Consider the following 20,187-nt stretch of genomic DNA (forward strand, 5'->3'; position numbering starts at 1 on the left):
CTATCGTCCCAAAATTGTGCACTTGTACCTCACATATGCTTGATAATGCACGCGGTTTTGTGATTTTCAGGGCATTTCGAATATCAAACATATATTTTATACCGGTAGAAATAACTAATAATGAATAGAAATTCAAATAATTTGCATGCAACAAAATGTATAAATCCCAAAATTATTCATATTCTATTAGACACCAAAGAAGATAGTATAAGTCAGCTGCGCTAATGGTGATATACCCTCAGCATCTGACCAAAAAAGAAACAAACACAATAATTATACCGGAATCTGTAGGTATCGTAATGTAAGGCTATACCAAATCACTTATAGTAAGCTAACTTCTGATTTTTTGGAAAAGTTTGAGAATTATTTTTTTGGAAATTTTGGAACGTGATATCAGCGCCTTTTTATATAAAATTGGGACCACGATAAGTACCGGTGTTGTCAAGTCGCAATGTTAACCAATAATACGCTGAAAAGTATAATAACCATTGAAAATGTTCCTAGTGCCTGGCCAAAGGTGAACGCTCTTCCAGTTGAACCTCAATGGCAACTATTCTACGTTATCGTATTACCAATAATGCATTGCACGATTTGTCACTTCATTTATTTCACTACGATGATCGTTTTCATTATACAATATTTAATAGGTATACACAAGATTTAAGACACAAACTTGATCGTGAAATAAACTAAATGATTCTGCCAAAACTTTTGAGACTTAAAAAAATGCAGTTAATTAAAACGATTTCATGAAATTCATGATTGCCCTAAACCAGTGATTTATTTTTACTTTACTATGAAGGTTGTGGGAGATTTATTTAATTAATGTATCTCTCTTGCTCTCTCTCTCTCTCCTACTATGAATTGAACTAATTTTGTCAAAGCTAAAATAGTTGCAAAAAATGTCAATGTTTAAAAATATCCCCCAAAGCTAAGTAAGAACAACAAATAATAACGAACAACAACAATAATAACAAATTGTTAATATTTCATTGGGGGATAATTGATTTAAATGTGTCTTTAAAACAGACATTTCCTACTCAAATTGTTGGAGATTATTATTTAACGGAGCGCAAGGTTGAAAGGTTAAAATCAACTTCAGAATATTGTGTGTGGTTGTTTAGTTTGGTTTATTAGATTTTCCGGCTGTCTTAAGGGGATTTATTGTGGCATTCAAAACCCACAATAAGCAGCAACAACACCATGGTAAAACAATGAGCAATTGCTTGGTAATTTTGGTTGTTGTTGTTTTTATTTTTTCAGTTAATATCTTGTAAAACCTTTTGAACAATTTGTCGGTCAAACTAATTTGTTATTTATACACGTTAATTTATTTATTTCAAAAACAATTTTGTTGTTGTTGCACTTTTGTTGCTTACAGCTTTTTAAGGTTTGTTGCATTAGAGGCATGGCTTATGTTGCAAAGTAATCATGGTGGCTGTTGTTCAGGGGAGTGAGTGGGGGTGCAACAGTTAATTGCAATTTATTTCAAAGACAAACTTTTTGACTTGATGTGGCCCAAAATACCAGACAAATCAAACAAACTCATCAAAATCAAAGTGCCAATATTGGCAGTTGCCAGTGGTGCTGCCATTGTTACGACAATACAAGAATACCTCCTCTATGGATGTCCGTCGGTCGTTCTATTCATTCATCAGCTTTTTGTTTATTTTTCGTGGAGTTTGTTTTTTTTTCTCCTCTTCTCTAAGCCCGGCCTCTGCTCTATGCAATTGTAACCGTTAGTCCCATTTCCGACCCAGTAATCTTGATGCCCAATTAACCTTAAAAGTGCTTGTTTGCATTGTAGCTGCTACAGTTGGAAGCTCCCCTTCATTTTGGCCCCGAGAATGAGTAGCGGCGGGTGAATTTTTTTGGTGATGTATTTTTTTTTTGCTACGATTTTTTTTAAGAAGCAATTGTGATTTACTGCCATCATGTTTGGTTTGGCATAAGTGTTCTAGTACTGACTGTATTTCAACCACAAACAACAACAGCAAAAAATAGAAACTGATTGTTTCTATTTGCGGAATAGTTTATTGTTTAACCTTTTTGTTACAAAGTGCAGGCCCATACATGGATGCAGCTCTGAGAGACCCAGAGCGAGAGAGCGGGAGGATGGCCCAGAAGATGTTGGTAAAGCTTGATTACCACTTTGCTTGGTGATCTTTTGCCAAGGCATTGTGCAGTTTCCTCACTGTTGGTTTTTTGTTGTTGTTGTTTTTGTTTTTCTAACTTTGGTTAAGTTGTTTATTTTTGTATATTTTGCCCCCATTGAATTAAATTGTTTATTTGTTTTGTATTCTTATTGCCAATGTTGTTGTTTTCATTATTGCCATTGTTGTTATTCTTGTTGTACTGTTAATGGCATTGGAGTTAGTAACGAATGAAAAAAATAACAAAAAAAAAACAAAACAGAAAAAAAAACTGAAGCAAAACATTTTTAGTAGGTGGAAAATGATAATGATTTTTGTAACATTTAAAGTGCCATGAAATACAGCAACAACAACAACAACTACACCAACAACAGCAACTGCACCACCAACAATTACAAAAACAAAATCGTAACTTAAAGCAATCCAAATAGAATGAATGAATGAATCACTGATTCTTTTTAATGACATTAAATCACGTTTAATCAATTTTGGAGTTTGACACTCACACTAACACACACACACTCAGACACCTAGAACATAAGGTGTTCTTAACGTTTTGCTTTATGTTTTTTCGAGGTTTTCCTTAGCTTAGAAAATCATTTAGAATGTCTTTGACATTTTTTCCTTGAAATTGTTAAAATAATCGCGATTTCTTGGCAATCAAAGATTAAAATCAAAATAGTTTTCACAAAAATTCTAAAGCAATTTCAAGAAGGGCATTCTTAGAAGTAGAAAAAGGAGTTGGTGTTGTTGTAGTTAAAACTGAAAAACAAAGATAACAGAAAACCAGTAAGGAAAGGATCAAAGTCGGGCGGGGCCGACTATATGATACCCTACACCACTGTGAATATGTAAAATATAAATCGGAGCTATATCCAGATCTAAACCGATTTTGATATAATTTGGCACATTTATTTCCAGACCGAATTCAGTCACACATTCCAAATATCATTGAAATCCGACTTATATAGCGTGTTTGGAGCAGCAAATACGCGAAATCGGCCGAAAATATATATGGGTGCTATATCCAAATCTGAACCGATTTCGATATAATTTGGCACATTTATTTCTAGACTGAATTCAGTCACACATTCCAAATTTCATCGAAATCGGAAATATATAGCGTGTTTGGTACAGAAAATACGTGAAATCGGCCGAAAATATATATGGGAGCTATATCCAAATCTGAACCGATTTCTATATAATTTGGCACACTTATTTCTGTACCAAATTCAGTCAAACGTTCCAAATTCCATTAAAATCGGACGTATTTAGCGTGATTGGTACATCGCATACGTGAAATCGGGCGAACATATATATGGGAGCTATATCCAAATCTGAACCGATTTCGATATAATTTGGCACATTTATTTTTAGACCAAATTCAGTCACACATTCCAAATTTCATCGAAATCGGACATATATAGCGTGTGTGTTACAGAAAATACGTGAAATCGGCCGAAAATATATATGGGGGCTATACCAAAACTTGGACCGATATAGCCCATCTTCGAACTTGATCTTCCGACGGCTAAAAAAATGGTATTCCCCAATTTTCAGCGAAATCGGTCAACAAATGCGACCTGTATGTTGCGAACGGACGGACGGACGGACGGACGGACGGACGGACATGCATAAATCGACTCAGAAAGTGATTCTAGGTATATCCCTAGAAGGAACTATGGGTCTATCTCGCTTCCTTTTGTATGTTACATACAAATGCACTAACACATAATACCCCTTACCACATAGTGGTGTAGGGTATAACTAGGTTAATTAAACTAGCATTGCAAATATTTATGCAGTTCACAGAGAGTTTCTCCAAAACGACTAGAAATGGTGGACCGTATGGAAGATAAAGCTGGATCATCCAATACGCAAGGCAGCACAACACCAAAGTTATTGGATACAAAATTCGCTGGGTGATCAACAGCTTTCAATTGATCAATTTTATTTTAAATAGTTGCCTTTGTGGAGCGTACCTCGCCAGGCACACCAAAAATTTCAATGACAATTTAAACTTTCAGTATTTTACTGGCTTATATTTGCAGCATAGCCAAACAGTATTTATCTTGGTTCCAATTTTATCTAAAGCAGACAACAACATCCATGTGATGTCACCTAGGAAGATACCATTAAAAGTGTTGAGGTAAAATGTACCGCGCGCAGTGGTTCCCAATTATTTTTTGTTTTAATTTAAAATTTTTCAAAAAAGTAGACAAAAAATTAAAAACAACAAGTTTAAAGTGGGATGTAGTTAAAACTGATTACTTTAGGGGATGGCAGAGGAGACTAGTTTCGTCCAACGCCACTTGGACTCATCAGTTCTCTTAGTTCTTTGTATTGAAACAAAGAACCCTTCCCCAATTTTATGTCGACTCGAGCTCAAGAATAATGGAGACACATGAAGTGGGAGTAGTAATTTTGGTTTACATATGCGGCTACGAGTTGAATTCGCATTTAAACGAATTCATCAGTCACGCTTATTCTTGAGCTCGAGTCGACATTAAATTGGGGAAGGGTTCTTTGTTTCAATACAAAGAACTAAGAGAACTGATGAGTCGAAGTGGCGTTGGACGAAACTAGTCTTCTATGCCGCCCCCTAAAGAAATCAATTTTAACTACATCCCACTTTAAACTAAATAGTTGCTATGTCATTCTCCAGAAATTTGCAAAAATTACGTATTTTCCAAAATTGCCAAAAATAGTCGCCCACACCTTCCAATATTTTGACCTAATATTTTGGTTTCCTTAGCTTCAATATGTTTACTATCGAATTCCATACGGAAATTAACAATCGGTGCACATTGCGAAATATGGGCACTTTAGTGGAACTTTACTCATAACTTTTAATGTGAAGAACGTAGGTTACTAAAACTTTCCACAAATGTTTCTCATAGTTGAGGGTAGTATGTGGATAAATATGGGCCACATAGACCTGCGGTTTCCTATAGCCCCCAAATGTCGGTGGTGACCGTTTTTACGTATTAGGTTCATTTTTCAACCGATTTTGCTGGAAATTGGTATATTGGGGTTTCAGTGGATGGAGAACATATCGACACCTCCAAATAATAGTATGCTAAGTCTAAAAAGTGAGTTTTGCAGGAGAAGCTCTCTAAGTTTGGACATTTTTTTGAACTTTAGTACTATGCTAAGTCAATATTTGTTTATAACTTCTGTTCGGATTGACCGATCATTACCAAAATTAGACAGAATTTAAGTTAAAGGATGTTCGACACCTCCAACTAATAGCTTGCTAATTCTGAAAAGCGAGTTTTGCAGGACAAGCTCTAAAAGTTTGGAAATTTCTTTGACCTTCAGTACTATGCTAAGTAAATATTTGCTTATAACTTCTGTTCGGATTGTCCGATCATTACCAAAATTTGACAGAATTTAAGTTAAAGGACGTTAAATATAAAAATGTAAAGAACTTGAAAACATGCTAAGTCGACTTAGCATACTATTATTTGGAGGCGTCGATATGTACAAAATATTGTCATTATCTGTGCGCGTATAGGTATAGCCCCCATTAAGCGGTACCAACCAATATAACATATTTTAAAGATTCCAAGCACATTTACCAATCTATTTGTTTGTATTTTGGTATTTTATGCTCTCCGTAGGTAGAAAACCGTTTTGCGAAATATTAGCAATTCTCGTTTTTTTTTGCTATAGCCCCAATATGAGGGGCACCCCATTTGGGATATTTAAATGTTGTTAGATAATTATTGCCAACCGAGTTTGGTTTACTTTAAAAATTGTCTTCATTGGATAGAAAATATTCTAAAAAACAATTCAGAGCATAGATCCTTGCTTTGGCCCCTCCCCCAAGCATCCACATACGTTAGTAAATGAAATTTTTTTTTTTTGCGATTTTTTATTTTTTGTATAGTGTCATGGATATTACATAAATTTCACAAATTGAACGTTTCGACTGAGGATATGTTTATCTTATTACACGGTTCTGCAAATGAGTATATCACCTAAAAGCATCTGGTGCAACTATGTTTTGTTTTAGGTACTTAACGATGTCCTCAGAAAACTGCTCAAATTTGGCAATTTTTTTCTATAAAATGTGAATGAAATTCGCAAGATTAGTCATAAAACTATTAAAAGCAACATTTCTTAGTATTGGTGAACCCATTTAGGGATAAACGAAACCAACATTGACGTCTAATGCCGGTTCTTCTATCAAATTTTAAAAAATAAGTCGCATATCTCGCAGACCTGCGCGAACCTGCAGCTAATTTTTGGTTTGTCTATAGAAAAATATCCTACATCTCAGAAAATGTGCGATTTATTCTGCAATTCACCACAATACACTAAAAAAGCCTACTAAAGTTCCCATATTTCGCACTGTGCGGTGCCGACAAAAAATTTGAGTTTAGGCCAGGAAAGTCGATTCCTGAACCACTGTGCGTTAGATATTCACATTAAAACTGCTGTCACAATTTACTTGCTCTAGTGACAAACGATAACCACCACATGTTACTCGCATAATGACCTTTTGTCATCTATTAGATATCCAAGATTGTGAGAGGGTGCAAAGAAAAAAATTGTTATGCTATGTCAAGAGGCCTTCTATCAATCTTCTATCTGTCTAATGACCTCAATAGGTATTCTGTTAAAAGAAGACTTCGAGACGTATTCTACGTCTACAGAGGCCTCTTTCTTTTGACAGATGACCTTTTAAAACCCTTCTGGATCTTAACCAGCTTTTAAAGTTTTTTGATTTGAATTTTTTATGGTGGCATACCTTTTCTTTTACCGCAGATGGTAAAGGAATTTGGTAATATCTCTCCCCATTAGCACAGATCTTTTCGATCTTGTCGGGACACTTTCATATATAAATAGATTGCCGTTCGCCAGTCTCAGAGCGAAGAAGGTGAATAAGTTTCGACTACACAGTGAGAAAGTTACGTCCATGAAAACCTGGTGATCACACTGTATATATTTTCCGATCGGGCCTAATATTACACCCCTGGTGTTACCAGTCCACATTTGTATGGAATTAAAACTGATTAAAGTGTCAACTATGAAGTCTGAACGGAGACTGTTTCGCAAGTATATTACGAAAAAATGCAAAACCCAGCAGTATTTGGGCACAGTGGACGGCTTGCACGTCGGCGTCTGACAACTAAGACCTTAACTATGGCATACTGTAAACATGACTTTATACCTACAGACCGGGTGGACTGACATTTGATTTTTCACTTCGTAGAAAACTACGAGAATTGTTACGTATATTGAAGACCTCTTCTATCTATACAAGATGAAATGAGGACTTCTACTTTCTACACAAGACCCCTTCTTCTTCTGTCCATAGACGATTTAAAGCGGTACTTTTCCGTCTATAGAAGACCTCATGAGGTATTATTCTGTTTATAGAAGATCTCATGAGGCATTCTTCTGCCTAAATCAGACGTCAAAAGGTTTTCTATTATCTATAGAAGATCTTAATCCGTCTATAGAAGCTCTCAAGAGCCCTTTCTTTATCTGCGGAAGCCCTGAAGATGTCTTCCTCTATCTATAGAAGACACCAAGAGGTCATTTTCTCTCAAAAGATTTTCTCCTGTATAAAGCAGGTTTCAGAAGCCTTTTTCGAGCTATAGAAAACATCAGAAGGTTGCCTTCTGTCTATAAAAATTCTATAGTGGTCTTCTTCTTCTGTTTATGGAACACCTCAACGGGTCTCCTTACACTTATGTAGGACCTCAATAGGCCTTCCTGTGTCCATAGGAAACCTCATCAGATGTTCTACTGTCTGTAAAAGACTTAAGAGTTCTTACGTGTGTAGAAATAGCCATAAGAAGGATTCTGTAGGTTTGAAAAGGCCTTCTGTCTATAGAAGACTCAAAGACTTTTTTATCTATAGAAACCTCAAAAGGTCTTATGTTTAAGATACCTCTACTACAAATAGTAGAGGATATCAAGAAGTCTTCTTTTGGCTATAGAAAACCTTTAGAGGTCTTCCTCTGTCTATAGGGAACTTCAAAAGATCTGTTTTTTTGGCAAAAGAAGATCTCAAAAGGTCTTCTTCGTCTATAGATGATGTTGAGGAGTCTTCCTCTGTATTTAGAAGACCTCAATAAGTCCTCTTCTGTCAATAGAAAACATATATTGAAATCCTCAACAGGTCTTCTTCTGTCTATCCAAAACCTCAAGAGATCTTCTTCTGTTCAAAAGAGACTTCAAGATGTCTTATTTTGTCTTATTTATTTTGTCTATAGAAGACATGAGGAGCTCTTAGTATATGTATAGAAGACTTCAAGATGTCTTCTTTTGTCTTTGGAATACTTCGAGAGTTCTTTTTCTGTGTATAGTACACCTCAAAAGGCTTTGTTCTGTCTATACGAGACATCAAGATGTCAAGAGGTTTTCCTCTTCGGTATGTACTACACCAAAAAGAACTCAAGTGGTTTTAAACCCTCTTCGGAGTCCTCAAAAGGCTTTATTCTGTCTATAGACACATAAGGAGTGTATTGCATCTATCTATAAAATACCTCAAGAGGTCTTCTTCTGACTTTAAAAGAACTCAAGAAGTTTTATTATCTCTATAGAAGAACTAAAGTGGTTTACTCAGCCGTAAGAAGATTTCCAGATGTATTCTTCTGTCTATAGAAGACTTAATGTAGTCTGCTTCTGTTTATTAAAGATATGAAGAAGCCTTGTTCTGATTCCAAGAGCCATCTCTATCATTAAATTACCTCAAAAGTTTTTCTTCTTTTTATAGAGGACATCACGAGACTTCGAAGGTTATTTTATTGTCTTTCGAAAGATTTCGTCTTCTTCCTTTAAAATACCCCATGTTGGTTTCGTCTCTCTACATAAGGTCTCTAGAGATATTCTTCTAACTAAATCAGTGTGCGAAAAGTTATTGATGACTGGGAGAAGTTTTTCCTGGTTGATATACCTAGGAAATGTAGTAGCATTACGCTGGAGAATATAACAATGTGAATCCATTTGTAGGCTTTTTACTTTAAGGAAGGCCTCATGGCCATTTTTGTACCCTGTAAAAAGGGTATTATAAGTTTGTTTTTAAGAAAATTCATGTAAAACCGCGAAATATTCGTTGTGTGGTATACCAAAATTTATATCTCGATGAGACAAAGCAGATGTCTGTCCGTCCGTCTGTCTGTGCATTAACAATTTCAATCAAACTACAGACCAACAACGAAATTTTTATCTGATTTTGAAGAGACCCTATAGGTCGCAACGATAATGATCACATAATACTTAGCGGGTGAAATGGATCAAAACTTTTGTGTGAAAATTGTTAAAATTGTTAGTATAATGACTATATATTTATTCCTGGAAGATATGTTTCAACCTGTTAGTTATATTTAGAAGAGGAACTCTTGGTCTTTCCATTGATGCCAATTATGCTGATGTACGTGGTCGAATTGAGGCACGAATTAAGAAGAAAAGGAAAATGCTGATAATTTTGAAAAATAATCGGATAGCATTTGTCGAGTACAATTGACCATTGTGGGAAAAATATATAAATTTAATGTTTTGGTCCAAATTTTTAATTCTGATGGCATAGTCCGACAAAATATGAACACGAAATTTAAAAACAAACCATTGCAAATTATATCAATAATAAATTATGCAAAAATATCGATTAATTGTATCAAAAACATGACGTGTCGCTATCATATAAAATAAATTCCGTGGAAAACCGTGCACAGAGGATGTGGTGTATGGTTTTCACATGGTCATCCCCTTCCGACTATACTTGTTAATTTATAGAAATTTCCTCAGCACCAAAGATCCTATATTTGCTTGTGAAAAAATATTTCACTGTCTTCACAAACCTTCTTCTGAAAGTCTACTGCTCTGCTCTTGCATACTTTGATTACACATTTTTTTCGTATTTTATCTTAGGTTTTTGTTTCTTATTAAAAAAAAAAAACAGTATCTTGATTAACAATAATTTCTGACTAAAATTGCTATAATTTCTGTCTTAAATATGTTTTTCAAAATACATGCCACCACTAACTAACCCCTCCTCGAAAATTACCATGAAATTTAATGGCCAAAAGCAAATTAACACCATAATCAAAATAATTTATTAATCCACTTCGAATTTCATTTCATATTCGTAGATAATCTGAATTGCTAAATCTGATTAAATTGGATTCAAATTTCAACAAAAAAATAGCTACAGCTAAAAACCCACAACTAACTTGTCGCTTTGCATACACTTCACATATAATAAATTTTCTTAATAATTCAGATACAAAACAAAAGTAAGTCAGTCGAAGAAAAAAAAAAACAACAACAACAGATACCGTTTTTTCTTAATGAAATGATTTTTTTCTAAAATCTTAATTAAAATCATATATTATTTTTAATTTTTGTGTAGACGGTGTTAAATTTATAGCAGCAACAAGAAACATTTATTTCGGTTTTTGTTTTTTTTTTTTTTGTTTTGTGAAACAAAACCCGATAAAAAATTGAAATGAAAATGTAGCAAACGAACAAAAAAACCGAACTAAATGAAACAAAGTAGCAAATTAAGATACAACATTTTTGTGCAAATTATAACAAAATTTATTTATTTATGTCAACTGTTATTTTTTTGTGTTTTGTCTTTACCGGGTAAGATTAATGCATAACAGTAACAACAACATGAGGTAGGAGAACAAAATTAAAATAAAAACCAGAACTTTATATTAAAAACAATACTTAAATTGATTTATATTAGCTATTGTGTATGGTTTCAGTTTCAGTTAAAAGCTTTTTTGTATAACAGTTATATTTATGTATAACAATAATGTTATAATTATGTCATTATTGCCGGGAGCTCTTTAAACAGTTAGTTTTAATTTTATGTACATAAATATTTGCTATTTCGTAGTTCAATAGGGGCCACGGAAGTCAAATTCAATAAAATTTTAAAAATAATTTGAATAACTAACTGAATTCGATTCGGTTATAATAGTAATATTTATGGAAAAGGATTACTCTATTGTTATTTTGAAAGAATATTTTCCGATCAACTAATTTACAGTGACCCAGCGATAAACAGAAGGTTCCATATCAATGAGCTAATATGAATCGGGGTACACTCATTGATACGATAGAAGTCTCCGTTGTTTTAATGGGGTGAATAGTTGATGGACTCTCAGATCAAGACCCACGATCTTGGATATATTTTTGAGACCTACTACCTACATAAGAAATGTTAATTAATCTGTAACATATTATATGGTTCATTTGAAAATTTAAGACTTCTTCAAAACTTTTGGCCCGCGAGTTAATGGACCATCGGACAGACACCTGTTGACACCATGTGGTTCATCAAAGATCTTCTTCTTCTAAACACACAACATTGTTCCACAACATCCCATACGGGACAAGGGAGACTTCTCTCATATCAGTGAGTGCACCCCGATTCATATTTAGCTCAATGATATGGGACCTACTGTTTATCGCCGAGTCCGAACGGCGTGTCATAAGACACCACTTGTGGAGAAGTTTTTCAAGGCTGAAAATACTTTGGAAATGTCGCCAACATTACTGAGGGGTATTTTGCCACTTTTGAAAAATGTTTGATGTTGCCTGGCCGAGGAATCGAACCACCGACCTTCTGCGTGCAAGGCGGACGTGCATACCATTGCACCACGGTGGCACCCCTTCTTCTTCTACTCTATCACTTAAATTGAGTTTTAAGACAAAATGCTGAGACTGTCATTGTGCATCACCAGCAAGTTCGAATCCAAACCTGAGCTGTTTCCTATTAACATTAACATTCTTTATTACTATTGAAAACAAGTATGACAAGGCTACAGTCGGACGGGGCCGACCATATGATACCCAACACCACTACCCCTGGGAATTAGCTTTCCACAAATCAAAATTTCTTTATGGAGCAAATAAACTTATTGTACACGGTGCGCCTTAACTAGCTTTAAATGAAAGGTACTTATTCCTGGGAAGTTTTTGCGGATTTTGAAACCACAATGTTCATAGATGAGGAAAATAAAAAAAAACAACAAAAAATCGCCGTAGGGATTTTCAAATAAATTGCAGTTAAAGTTTATTAAGATTTTCACGTGCTGGCTTGGAAACCGCAAGTCCTATCTAAATGGGATTAGAGAAAATATTGTAGCTGTGAAAATTCTCTACAAAACTGACCTTTTTGATATTTTCGTAGGTTTTACCATTTATGAAAATAGAAGTTCAAATTGGGACATGCATTGATTGTATCACCTCCTTATAAAAATTTCTTACACCTGGGAAGTTTTTTGCGGAATCTGAAACATCAATGTTCAAGGATAAGAAAAATCGCTGGTAGGATTTTTAAATAAATCGCGATCAAAGTTCACATTTTTAAGTTTATTTTAGGTTTTCAGTATTTTGCTTGGAATGCTTTGCCGGTATATGCCCTCCAGGAAATAAAATAGAGACCAAAATATATTTATTTATTTTTCAAACAAAAGTAATGGTCCATTTCACCCGCTAAATAATATCAGATTATTGAAAATCATCAAAAAGTTCCCTCTTTAGGTCTTTGATAGACAGAAAATGTATTTTCGAGACAAAACAAGTATTCACAAGTATAGCCAGAGAGCCTCTTGAGATATTCTGTCTATAAAAGATCACAAGAAGTTTCCTATCTGTAGAATATCTGAAGGAGTCTTCTGTCCGTAGAAGTTCACAATAAATTATCTGTTTATATAGTCTTCTATATAGAGGCCAAGAGGTCTTCTTTCTATAAAAGAACTCGAGAGGTAATCAGCCTTAAAAAGACCACCTCAAGCGGTAATCTGCCTAAAAGGACCACCTCAAGAGGTCGCCTGTCCATAGAAGACAACCTCAAGATGTCGCTTGTCCTATGCAGATCACCATAGGAGATCGTCTGTCTATAGAAAGGCACGTCAAGAGGTCATCTTTCTAAAAAAGAAAACCTCAGGAGTTTGTCTATAGAAGCCCCCAATCCGAGAGGTCCTCTGTCAATAAATAATTTTTCTGTAAAAGACCACCACAAGAGGTCGTCTGTCTAGGGCCTATCACCTGAGGATGTCGTCGGTCTAGAGAAGACCACTTCAAGAAGCCTCCTGTCTATAGAAGACCACTTCTGGAGGTCGTTTGTATATGAAACACTTCAAGTGATTTTCTGTCCATAGAAGGTGACCTCAAGAGGTCGTTTGTATATAGCAGACCAATTTGAGAAATTTTTTAAAGACAACCTCAAGACTCCTATGACTATGGCAAACCAAATCAGAGGATCTTCTATTCTATTCCACCTTAAGATGGTCGTGCGTCTATATAGAAGACCCCCTCAAAAAGTCGTCTTTATACAGGAGACCAACTCAAGACGTCGTCTGTGTATAGAATACCACGTCAAGAGGTTCTCTGCTATAGAAAACCACCTCAAGAGATATTATATTCCACCTCAAAAAGTCATTTGTCTCTGACCTCAAAGTGGCCTTCTGTCTACAAAAGTCTTCAAGAGATCTTTCAAATATAGCAGAACTCAGGAGGTCCTATTTCTATAGCAGACCTCAATAAGGTCGTCTGTTTATGGACAGGCCTTTAGAGGTCGTCTTTCTAGAGAAGACGGCCATAAGAGGTTGTCTGTCTAGAGAAGACGACCATAAAAGGTGGTCTGTCTAGAGAAGACGACCATAAGAGGTTGTCTGTCTAGAGAAGACGACCATAAAAGGTGATCTGTCTAGAGAAGACGACCATAAGAGGTAGTCCAGGAGATCAGTTGTTTATGAAACAGCTCAAGAGGTCCTCGTCTATAGACGATATCCGGTTCATCTTAAGAAATCGTGTCTAGCAGACCGTCTTTAGAGATCGTCCATTTATGAAAGAAAACCTCAAGAGTCGTCTTATTATGGCGGAATAAACCAGGAGGTCATCTTTCTATAGTAGAACACCCCTTGAGGTCGTCTGTGTATAGAAGATTACCTCAAACCTCTATTCTATTCCCCCACAAAAAGTCGTCTTTGTACAGGCGATCAACTCAAAACGTCGTCTGAATATAGAATATCACCTCAAGAGGTTGTCTGCCTATAGAAAACCACATCAAGAGATATTATATTCCACCTCAGAAGGTCCTCTGTCTCTGACCTCAAAGAAGTCTTCCTTCTATGGAAGACTTCCAGAGATCTTCTAAATATAGCAGAACTCAAGAGGTCGTCTGTATATCGATAACCACCTCAAAAGGTCGCCTGTTTATCGATGACCACATCAAGAAGTCGCCTGTCTATAGACGACCACATAAAGAGGTCATCTCTGTATGGAAGATCACCTCAAGAGGTCGTTTGCCTATCGATGACCAGCTCAAGAGGTCGCTTTCTATAGAAGACCAACTCAAGGAGTCGTCTGTCTATACAAGACCTTTTCATGAGGTCATATGTCTGTAGAAGACCGCCTCATTAGGTCGGGTGTATATTAGACCACATGAAAAGGTTGCCTATCCATAGAAGATTACCTCAAGTCGTGCGTTTATGAAGAAGTAGTCTGTAGACCACCTTAGGAGTTCTTCTGTCTATCGAAACCCAATTCTGTCAATACAAAACCAACTCAAGAGTTATTCTGTCTTTAAGAGTTCGTCTTTTTATACAAGACCAGGAGGTCGTCTGTCTATAGAAGATCTATCTATAGAAGATCACATCAAGAGGTCGTCTGTGAATGGAAGATCACCTCGAGAGGTCGTCGTTTATTGATAACCACCTCTAGAGGTCGTCTGTGTATGGAAGATAATTCAAGAGATCGTCTGTATATCGATGACAACCTCAACAGGTCGCCTGTTTATCGATGACCACATCAAGAGGTCACCTGTCTATAGACGACCACATCAAGAGGCCACATGTGTATTGAAAATCACCACAAGAGGTCTGTCTGTAGAAGACCGCCTCATTAGGTCGTGTGTATACATAACACCACATGAATAGGTTACCTATCCATAGAAGATCACCTCAAGTCGTGCGTGTATGAAAGACCACCTCACGAAGTCGTCTGTCTATAGAAGACCACCTCAGGAGTTCTTCTGTCTATCGAAACCCAATTCTGTCAATACAAAATACAAGACCAAGAGGTCGTTTGTCTGTAGAAGACCAGCTCAAGAGGTCGTCTGTCTGTAGAAGACCACCTCAAGAGGTCGTATATCTATAGAAGACCACATCAAGAGGTCTAAAGCGGTCACCTGTCTTTTGAAAACAAAATCACGATGTCATCTGTCTACAGAAGACAATATAAGGAGGTCTCCAGTCTGTAGAACATCATCTCAAAGAGTTGTTTGTGTTGATAAGATAACCACAAGATGCCATCTGTCTGTGGAACACCTTAAAAGTTCGCCTGCCTATAGATGTACACCTCGAGGAGTCGTATGTCTATAGAAGACCAACTGAAGATGTAGTCTACCTATAGAAGAGAATCTCAAGATGTCGTGTGTCCATGTAATACCACTTCAACATGTCGTGTTTCTAGAGAACATTACATCAAGAGGTCATTTCTCTGGAGAAGAATACATCAATATATCATGTGTGTAGAGTAGAAGACCTCAAGCGGTCGTTTGTGTAGGAAAACCATCTTCAAGACGGCGTATACGTAGAGAAGACAACCTCCAGAGGTCGTATTCCTAGAGAAGACGAACTCAAGAGGTCATGTGTGTAGAAAACGCTAAATCAAGTGGTCCTCGTATAGAGAGGACGACCTCAAGAAATCGTCCGCCTAGAGACGACGAAGTCATGAAAGCGTATGTATATAGAAGGCCATCTCAAATGGTCATCTAATGACTTTTTTTCTAAAGAAGTTCTAAAAGACATTATGGGATCATCCTTCTATTATAGACCTCAAAGATTTCTTCTGTCTATAGACAACAATAAATATATCTACTGTTAATAGAAGACCTCAATAGGCCTGTTGTCGATACAATAGCTTAAAGACGTCTATGAGAAGAATACATGGTCTTCTATGGGAAGGTCTCACGGTTTTCATAGCCTACCACCAGATGACCTCATGGCGTTCTAAGTGAAGAACTCGGGATCTTCTATAAGTAGACCATGGTCATGGTCTTCCACGAGAAGGTGTCATGTGCATCTAGGGGAAGATTGTATTCTGTGATAAAACGCCGTTATCTTCTGGAAGAAGACGCCATTATCTTCTATGAAAAGACCTCATGTTCCTCCAAATGAAAATATGAGTATCTTGTAGGTGAAGGCCTCAAGATCTACATACCATAAGAAGACTACAAGGGAAGAAAGATAAGGCTTTAAAGTCTTCTATGAGAAGGCCTTCTCTTAAATTTTTTCATGAGGTTTTCAATTAGAAGATATCAAAGTATCTTTAAAGAAGATGTGAAGGTGTTCTATGGTTTTTGAAGATGATTCTATTGGGTTCTATGATTTTCTATGGTCTTCAATGCGTGCGGACTCTGGTGCCTTTTGGTGACAGATTATAATAGGACTGAAATTCTATTGAAGGCCAACTCTTAAGAGGTATCCTATGTATAACATACCTCAAGAGATTTTTTTGCTTATAGAAGACCTACACGTTTCAAATTTTCTCTGGTCTCCCAACGGGTTAACATGAATTATATCAATGACATATTGATTACCATACCTTGCCAATTGTTGTACTTACCTTCCCATTGACATTTAAAAATAACAGCACCGACTGCAAATATTGAATGTTATTATGATTTGTTGTGGCCGTTGTTGTTGTTGTCGTCGTTAACGTCAAAATTGAACTCATAAATATCAAGCCAAGCTTAAAATCACGATATAAATTAATTTTAATTTTGTTGACAAATTAATCACTTTAAAGCAGCAAATTACTTTGGACCAAAACATAAATCTAAATGACTCAAAATAAAGGCACAAGAGCGATATACACATAAACAGACATCGAGGGAGGGTGGATGAACAGACAAATTTGCGGATATGCCAGACAGACTAAGAGTCGCAGAGCCAGACAAACCCGAAAAACCTACACCCAAAAGCCTCAATTGAAATCCAAAACCAAAAAGCAGCAACACCTACGTAAAAAATCTGTTGGCCCTGTCACTGTGGCCACAAATTAGTGTTAACAGTCTGCCATGGCTAACATGATTTACTAATAATGACAGTCAAGCGAAGAAAGAGAGAGCCATTTAGTTAGGGAGAAGATGGGGTACCAAATTTTGTTTACAAACATTAGCCTTTTTAAAAACACGTTTTTTATTTTGAAAATTTTGACAAATAATTGATTTAATTTCGTTTTCATCTTCTTCTTCTTCTCGTTACAGTCATTTTTTGGCCGCTCCTACAACAATTTATCTTCAATATCGGATTGCAAGAACAACGGTGAATGTATCATCAACAAAAAGAATCGCACTGCCTGCAAGGCTTGCCGCCTGCGCAAATGTCTGATGGTGGGCATGTCCAAAAGTGGCTCCCGTTATGGTCGTCGTTCGAATTGGTTTAAGATCCATTGTCTGCTGCAGGAACAGCAGCAACAGGCAGCAGCAGCCATGGCGGCCCATCAGCAAAATCAACAGCAACATCAGCAGCAGCAACACCATCCGTCCTCGGTCGGTCATCATCCCGGCTTGATGGCGGGCCGAGGTGGTATTCCACCACCTGCTGCAGCGGCGGCAGCATTGGGTATGCTGGGACATGCCGGAGCCTATCCAGGGTTGTATCCTCCCAGGACCAAAGAAGAATTAATGATGTTAAGCCTAGAAGAATATGCCAAACATCCTGTAACCTCACCCTCAGTTTCATCACCTGATTCTCACAATTCGGATAATTCCGGGGAAGTTAATGGCAGGGCAGCAGCAGCGGCTGCAAGTGGTGCAGGTCTCTTACATGTCTCGAGTAAACATGGAGAATCAGCCTCTGCTTCCGCCAATGCCAATGTTCCTGCACCCCACCCCTTAAGGAAGGAGTTGCCTCCCTTCTTGCCTTTGTCATTTCCCGCCTTGTCATCAATGCCTGTCATGCCACCACCCAGTTTTCTACCTCCATCACATTTGCTTTTCCCCGGTTATCATCCTGCCCTATATCAACATGCCCATGCTGGCCTGCTGAAACCTTCCCCGGAACAACAAGCAGCAGCGGCAGCAATGCATCAATTATTTCAAAATACTCCACGATTTCATGGCATACCCACCAGCTCCACAAGTCCCCTAGGGCTTGCGCATGAAAATCATCACAAACTGCAGTTAAGTGAAAATAAACCAGACAGCCCAATCCGATCCGATGCCTTGAATAACAATCACATACCCAATGGCAGTAAGGCGGCAGAAGAGTTAACCAAGAGATTCTATTTAGATGCGGTACTAAAGTCACAACAACAGCAACAAACCCACAGTCCACCACCTGCAACCAAATTACCCTCACTCACGAAACATGATCATTCCATAAGTGCCCTCGTCACACCCAATTCGGAAAGTGGTAGGGCCCAACACAATCATTCCCGCCAAAGTAATGAAGATGAGGAGATGGCAGCAACAGCTTCCGAAGGAGAAGCCAATAATAAATCCACCAATGACTCGCAATCGAATGGTCATGAATCGCAAAGTTCCAATAACCCACCAGAAAATGACAATGAAGAAGACGAGGAGGAAGATTTAGTGGTTTCCATGACTCCTCCCCACTCACCCCTAGAAGTGGATGATTGTCCCAACAGTAGTACAGAAGAAAAATCCCAACCTCTGAATCCAACTGCCGAGCAAAATTCTCAAGATAATCCCATAGATTTGAGTATGAAAGCTGTTAGTTCAGTTACCAGCACGGTCAGTGATAGTAGTAGGAGTAGCGTGCAGGTTACCAGGTCTAGTGGGGTCAACAATAAATGTGATTCATCCTCTTCGTCGTCGGCGTCGTCGGATGCAGAACATGAAAGTGATAAGGTCGTACAGGTGGTAGATAATTGGAAAACTACAAAAGAGAGTATTAAATTAAAGCGAGATCATGAGCGGGATATAGGTGTTAGAGAAAAAGTGAGCATGAAAAGAGAATTTCCTGGAGAGGATAATAAATTGGGTGAGGGAGATGAGATACCGAGGAAAATTGCAAAATTGGCAGCTGCGGCCTTAGATTTGACGCAGAAAATATGATCGGAATGCCTTTAGGGAAATTTTGTTCAGGCTTTCTTTGTGAGAGGAAGAATGGGCACGAAGGGAATTTTTCACATCATGAGAAACATTTAGCGGAAGAAAATGAAGAACAAATAGCAAAAGTTTGAGGGATTTTAGGGAATTCTTACGATAATTTAATGAAGGACTAGAACAGGTCACAAATAAATTTTTATATTTCTCCAAAACTAGCCGAAGAAAAGCCTTGCGTAATTTGACATGTTATGGTATTCCCTATCTTATTTAGGCCTTCTTAACAACTATTACAAGGGTCAAATCATTCCCTCCTGATGATCGCAATCGCAAACCATTCTAAACCCTGTTCAATATAGTTTCGAAAATGTTATATCAAAACTATGCAGGCTTGACAATTGTTAGTAGTACCCCTTCCCTTATACCTTTCAGTTCTTGTGGGAAATTCATACCTAGGTAGAAGAATTCCTTCGAAGACTTAACAGTTTATTTTCCTTAAATCTTATCAAATAAAATTTGTCAATAGCAGAATTTATTAAAGAAAAAAAGCTTAGCAAATCATTCCATGTAAAATATTTGAAAATAAGAATTATTTTAGTTTATTTTATAGTTTTTTTAAATGAATTTTTTAAAGAATTTATTAAAAATTGTATTATTATATAAATAGTATATAAATATGTATGAATTTTTTTTTATATAGTGAAAATTATTTTCTTTGTAGTCAATTAGCAAAATGCTGTTAATGTAGTAGCATAGTTTTAAATTTTATAAAAACAGTAAATTATTAAATTATTTGTATTATTATATGTGAAAAAATATATATAAAAAACTTAAAATAAAGGAATATACAAAATTTAATTTAAAAGTGTGTTATTATTTATTTAAATTACACTGTGACACAAAATGGAGGTACAAATCTGGGGCAGAGATAATTCCTTTTGCGGATGAAAGCCTTTGGTGAGTATATTATGAATCCCAAAT

General features: G+C 36.7%; 1 protein-coding gene across 2 annotated transcripts in view; it reads left to right on the forward strand.

Annotated features, from left to right (window-relative positions):
- Positions 1-19,952, forward strand: part of knrl (knirps-like) — a 155,818-nt gene extending 135,866 nt beyond the window's left edge. For both annotated transcript variants that reach the window (XM_073982784.1, XM_073982783.1), the window contains one exon: positions 17,401-19,952. In XM_073982784.1, coding sequence (XP_073838885.1) covers positions 17,401-19,215 — 1,815 coding nt within the window. In that variant the 3' untranslated portion in view covers positions 19,216-19,952. The remainder of the gene's footprint in view (positions 1-17,400) is intronic.
- The last annotated feature ends 235 nt before the right edge of the window (positions 19,953-20,187 follow it).

Source organism: Musca autumnalis, unplaced genomic scaffold, assembly GCF_047663935.1.
Source record: "Musca autumnalis isolate F117 unplaced genomic scaffold, ASM4766393v1 scaffold_4, whole genome shotgun sequence".
Lineage (NCBI taxonomy): Eukaryota > Metazoa > Arthropoda > Insecta > Diptera > Muscidae > Musca > Musca autumnalis.